This window comes from Gavialis gangeticus, unplaced genomic scaffold (assembly GCF_001723915.1).
Source record: "Gavialis gangeticus isolate Ggan-Ray unplaced genomic scaffold, GavGan_comp1, whole genome shotgun sequence".
NCBI classification, from domain to species: domain Eukaryota; kingdom Metazoa; phylum Chordata; order Crocodylia; family Gavialidae; genus Gavialis; species Gavialis gangeticus.
The window spans coordinates 61,007,741-61,013,415 of NW_017729024.1; the positions used below are offsets into that span (position 1 = coordinate 61,007,741).

The following is a 5,675-nucleotide window of genomic DNA, read 5'->3' on the forward strand; positions in this document are numbered from 1 at the left end:
GGGGGGGGGAGAAGAATCTTTTCCTGATACTCAAGCTTCATTTTTCTCTTAAAAATTGGTCAGGATCAACAGACTTGAAGAGTCTTCCAAGGGGTGTTGGGATTCCCTGGTCTCGAGAAAGACTCTCTCCAGCTTTTTCTCCAAGTTTTTTCTTTGCAGAATACCATTGCCTCCCAGAGATCAAAAAAAATTCCTCCCACTTTGATTCCCTTCCCCATTTATTCCTCTGTTCCTGCTCCTCGTTTCATTCTTGTCTCTGCTTCATAACTCCCTCATTATTCATGTCATTCCTCCCAACTCTCCAAGCAACATGCCATTCTTCATTTTATTTCTATACACGTGAAAGGGGAGGGAGTGGGAGAGAAACAGGAAAGGGAAGACAGAGCTATGGACTATCTACCCACCATGAGACTGGCTGCACTAGAAATGCCAGTGAGAACCCTTAAGATTAGCAAAGGGGAACACCCTGTTCAAGGGTCTTCATCAGGCAGCTCTGATCTTTTATGGTGAATGATTCTACCATTGGCCTAGGAAATCTATTCTAAATTTCTTCTGATTCTAATTTCTGATACAAATCACCATAAGCCAATACATTCTAAATGCAAGACACAAACAACTCCCCAAGTGCAATAACAAGTATCAATATATTCCATCTCATTTATTTGTACCTGTTTATTACTAAATGCATCAAACAAGAGAGACTTCTTGTTTTCCCCACATTAAAACTTCAAAAGATTTTTTTTTGCCTACTTACTTGGCCACAGATTGGATGACTTTAGAAGAAGTATCCTTGATATTAGTGAAAAATCTCTCTGTTCCACCCTTAAGAATATCAAAGAACCCTCCATATGACTGGTCACATTCTGCAACTGTCAGGCCTGAAATTATAAAGCAAAATCATAATATCACAATTTAAAATAAAAGCCCACATTTTAAGAGAACTGTGCTTCCAGATCTCTTCAAGTGACAAAGCCAGAAGTGAAGTGACCACACAGCTTAAGGTGAACACACCAACAGAATCCACCTAGCATTTATGGGGCCGGAACAAAGCCTCCATCTTCTGGAGATTGAACTGTACAATGCAATTTCTCTGTGTAGTAAACCAAGATGGTTTCTACAAGCCATCTCACTACTTAAGCATTTTGTACTCCTTTCTGAAAAGAAAGATTAAATCAAATGACTGGGCCCATGTACCTTTGTTGTATCAGTGTTTAAGTTGCAAATGCCTCTTCATTTACTATCATCTTTCTCATATGCACCATACCATTTGAAAGCCTACTTCACTATCTTGTACAGTTTCTTGGAAACACCGGTTTGCACTCCAGAAAGCTAAATTTGTTATCTGGAATACTAAAAGTCTCTTTTCAACAAAATCTGCTGGTAACCAGCTTAATACAATTTATAAAAAAAACAAACAACTTTAAACCTGCATGGGCCAAATGACCACAGCATTCCACTTAGAGGACTGGAGTCATCCTAGAAACATAAGTGTGTGGACAACATTATACTACCAAACTAGTACACTAATTTGCCTCATTTAAGAATTTTCCCATCACATACATTATTTTAAATTTTGTTCCCCATAAGCTGCCTACCAAATGGGTAAAAGTAACTCAGAAGAAAGAACTGAAATGCTGTAAGACAGTATCTATTACAGGTAAACTAAGTTTTTTTTTGTTTGTTTGTTTTTTTAAAAGGGTTCATGCTTATGAAATGCAGATCAATTTAGCTGCAAAATACAAGTTGGGGGGATGACAATGACAAACCAACATACATACACAAGGGCTGTACTCTTATAATGCAAAATCTGATAGCATGATTATATTCTGAATCACCAGTGAAAAATGTCACCCTCCCACTCAACCTGAATTTCTACCATAAATCTGTTATCTATGGACTTTGGGGGGCTTTATCACAAATTTAGATTTCAAATCAACACACAGGACAAAGACTATTTACAACAACTGAAGTTCAAATAAGCTCTTTTCCTCTTATAGTTTTATAGTTTCTAAGGTCGGAAGGGACCCGAGCAGATCGAGTCTGACCCCCTGTTACTAGTTTGTAACAGACAACTAGATCCCCCCTCAGCCTTCTCTTGTGGAGGCTGAACATGTTCAGGTCCCGTAGCCTCTCCTCATAGGGCCTGCCTTGCTGCCCCCTGATCATGCGAGTGGCCTCCTCTGGACCCTCTCCATGTTGTCCACATCCCTCTTGAAGTGCAGCGCCCAGAACTGGATGAAGTATTCCAGCTGCGGCCTGACCAGTGCCGCATAGAGTACTAGTACTCGTAGAATACTTTTAAAATAGAAGTTTCCATTTGAGTTTGGGTAAGATTACCCTCAACACAATCTATGTTTGTGTTTACTGTATATTCCAGTTGATTATTTTATTAAATTTTGCTGTAATGGGTATCGTTTAAAAGCTCTGATGTTCTTTGTATACACAAATAAACTGCAGTTTTATGAAAATGACTTATTCAAATTGTTTTCTTCCATATGTCAGCAACTGATACTCAGTGGGAATGTCTACACGTGCATTAACATGCTTCAGTTAATTAACATTAAATCTAGTACTTCCATTCTGAGGTACTAGGAAAATGAGCATTAGTCTGTCTAAACACACATTAAACTAAAGAGCATGGTTTTTAAGAGACGCTTAATGCACATCAGCCTATTTTAATGCACATCAACTAAAAGCACGGGCTCCTACAGACATGTGGGGAGCCTGCTCCAATGCACTAGAAATCCAGTGCGTTGGAGCACACTTGATTAAGTCTGTTGGAGCATGGAAATCGATGTGCTCCAGCAGCCTTTCACATCACGTGCATCGGCATCCACATGCATCCCCATGCTGAAAAATGGCAGTAGGGCACTTTGAACTACAGCTCATCAAATGTGTTTTATTTCAAATCACTCCACCGGCATTTTTTCAGTATGGGGGACACTGATGCGTGTGACGTGCGGACACTTTTAATTAGCACAGCTTGGTAATTAAAGTGCCTGGCACCACATCTCAAAGCACATGTAAAAATGCCCCATATTTTTAGTGATGCTTTAATGCACAGTAAAATAGACTAATGCACATTAAAGCACACGTGTAGATGCACCCAAATGTCAACTACTGCATAAAAATTGACAAACTAAGTCAAGTCTTCTCTTACCTAAGAAGAATTTAGGAGAAAATTCATATTGTCAGCTTTTAAAAAAAAAGTCTAAAAAAGGAATAAATTCAGAAAATTACACTCTTTACAAGCACTAGTCAAACTTGCTAGAAACTTAGGCTAAGTTAATTCTTTTAAATTTTTATGAAGCAAGATATTTAACAGCAGATCACTCAGAGGTTCACATGTCTGCTAAAAACTATTTCATGCTTCATCAACTCAAAGTTTGTTTTCACATGCAACAAAGAGTATGCATTTTAGGGCATCTGAAAGAGGCAGCCTCTCTAGTACATACCTGCATTGTACACATTATTGAGTTGTCCTGCAGGTTTAGAGCTCTGCAACACTGAGTTTGTAGACAGTCGAGGTTGAGCATTGTTTCCATAGCCTCCATTTTGCTCTAAGAGCTGCAGAGATTCATATCCATTAGAATATTTTTTGAACTTTTACATACAAACTGCATTATTTAAGAACACTTTTGCAAAATGGTAGCTGAATATTGTTCATCACTGAGTCTAATGTTGCCATTTAAACTACTAAAAGAAATTGGAGATGCATTCTTTGCATCACAAAGAGAGGCAATATTCTATGGCTTTTGAATTATGACTGTATTTGTCACTGTTTAGGTATATCCTGTTATTATTTCACATAGTTCCAGGTATATCCTGTTACTCCTTGTAGTTCTATTAGCAAGACTACTTTTTTTCTCCTGCAGAAACGTATCGCCCACATTCCATATGCTACTACACTAGGCACTTGTCTAGGTCTCCAAAACATCTCCATCAACGACTCTTCATTTTAAGCTGTCCATTACAGCTTATATAAGCTGTAAACTGTCCATTCAGAAAAATTCCTTTAACCTGTAGGTAGGCAGGCAAGTGACCCAGCCATCTAGCAAGATCCTGATGACAGCAAAAATTCCAGCAAAAGATTTGAGAAATAAAAAGCAATGCATCAGGATATGGAAAAACACAAAACCATACATTCCTTTAAAATGAGGCTTTAAAATGAGGAGGAACAGTTGCTCCTCAGGGCAACAGTAATAAAATCAAATTTTAATTTAAAGTAAGTTATTTTATGTTAGAGTAGGCATGAATGACATTCATGCAGAATATAAAAGGAAGACCAAAGCTGGAAACAGACATCATCTTTGGAGCACAAACCAACTGTGCCACAACCGTGGGGGGAAAATGGTCCACTTGCAGGTATACCCCTCCTCCCTCAGTTACAGTATAGGGGAACCCAGCCCTTCAGAGGATACCCCAGTACATATCTGCAAGAACAGAGAGGTGACCTCCCATAGGGATTTCCCCTTCCGTGTTCAAAGACCATATTCCAACCCAGAGTGCAGCAGCATGATATACACGTTAGGGGATTCCGTCTGCAAAGGATTCCTAGGGCACAACAACAAGAAACGCTGCCAATGGAAGATTCCCCCTCCTCATTTGTAGACAAAGGTCCCTGGAATCCCCTGCAGGGGATTCCCATGGTGTGCATATCATGCTTATGCACCTGGGGACATTGCCCAACAGGACTGGGCTCCTGAAGCCCCAGGAGTTTCCACAATAAACAGAGGTCAGCCACAAAAAGGCAGTACAAATTATGGACTAGAGTCATTGTCTGCAGCATGACAAAGGGCCAAAACATCTGTTCACTTAAGTTTTGTGGCACAATTTTTATGGTAGCACAAAGGTGACATCTGTTTGCAGCCTAAGTTGTATAAATGAGGGGGTGGCTAACCTTCAACACAGGCAGCCTTAGTGTTTGGCTTGCGAGACTGGAAAAGGACAGGGACAGATAGGGCAGACAGCACAGGAGCAAAACTGGGTAGGGAGCACAGGAAAAGCAGCACAAAAAGAGCAGCAGATCAGGCAGTGGAGGGGGATTAGAGTGGTACATCTGCCAAAAAGACTGGCTGGAAGTTATGCTTTTGCTAAACCTTACAAGCAACAGCAGAAAATTCAACAATCCAGGGGATGCCAAGTCGCACTAATTTCACTTGAAGTGCAAAATTAAAGGGGATTTCTTAAAACCTCCTCCTCATTCATTTAAGCTAAATGAAAGTAAGATCATCCTTTTGCACCAATTTAAGACACTAAAACAAGCAAGGCTTGCAACAGGGGTTTTAGCTTAAATGCTCTATTACGTACCTACGGAGGTTTGCAGAGACAGAACCTCAATTCACACCCACACACTACATGTTTCCTTCCTCAACTCAAAATCAGAGTCAACTGAATGTCTCAAACCGAACATGTTGCTACTGAAAAAGTGATTTGAAATTAAGCACCTTTTGAGAGTCTGATAACAAGGAAAAACCACTATCAGTTTACTTTTAAAGTATCTGAATACTGAGGCTGAGATTTTCAAGGAGTTTAAGTGAGTTTTACATCCAAACCCTATTGAATTTCCAACTGTACTTAACACACCTAAAATCCCTAAAGTTGTGTCAGCTAACTGCTTTGAGAACTGTTTTTAAGCCTTCACTGATCTAAACGGGGGGGGGGGGGGGGAAAAA

At 39.7% G+C, this 5,675-nt stretch overlaps 1 protein-coding gene across 2 annotated transcripts in view; it reads right to left on the reverse strand.

Annotated features, from left to right (window-relative positions):
- The window catches only part of GAK (cyclin G associated kinase), a 207,220-nt gene that overhangs the window by 123,206 nt on the left and 78,339 nt on the right, over positions 1–5,675 (reverse strand). For both annotated transcript variants that reach the window (XM_019517146.1, XM_019517145.1), the window contains exons 10-11: positions 3,456–3,567; positions 755–878 (exon numbers count right to left, since the gene is read on the reverse strand). In XM_019517146.1, coding sequence (XP_019372691.1) covers positions 755–878; positions 3,456–3,567 — 236 coding nt within the window. The remainder of the gene's footprint in view (positions 1–754; positions 879–3,455; positions 3,568–5,675) is intronic.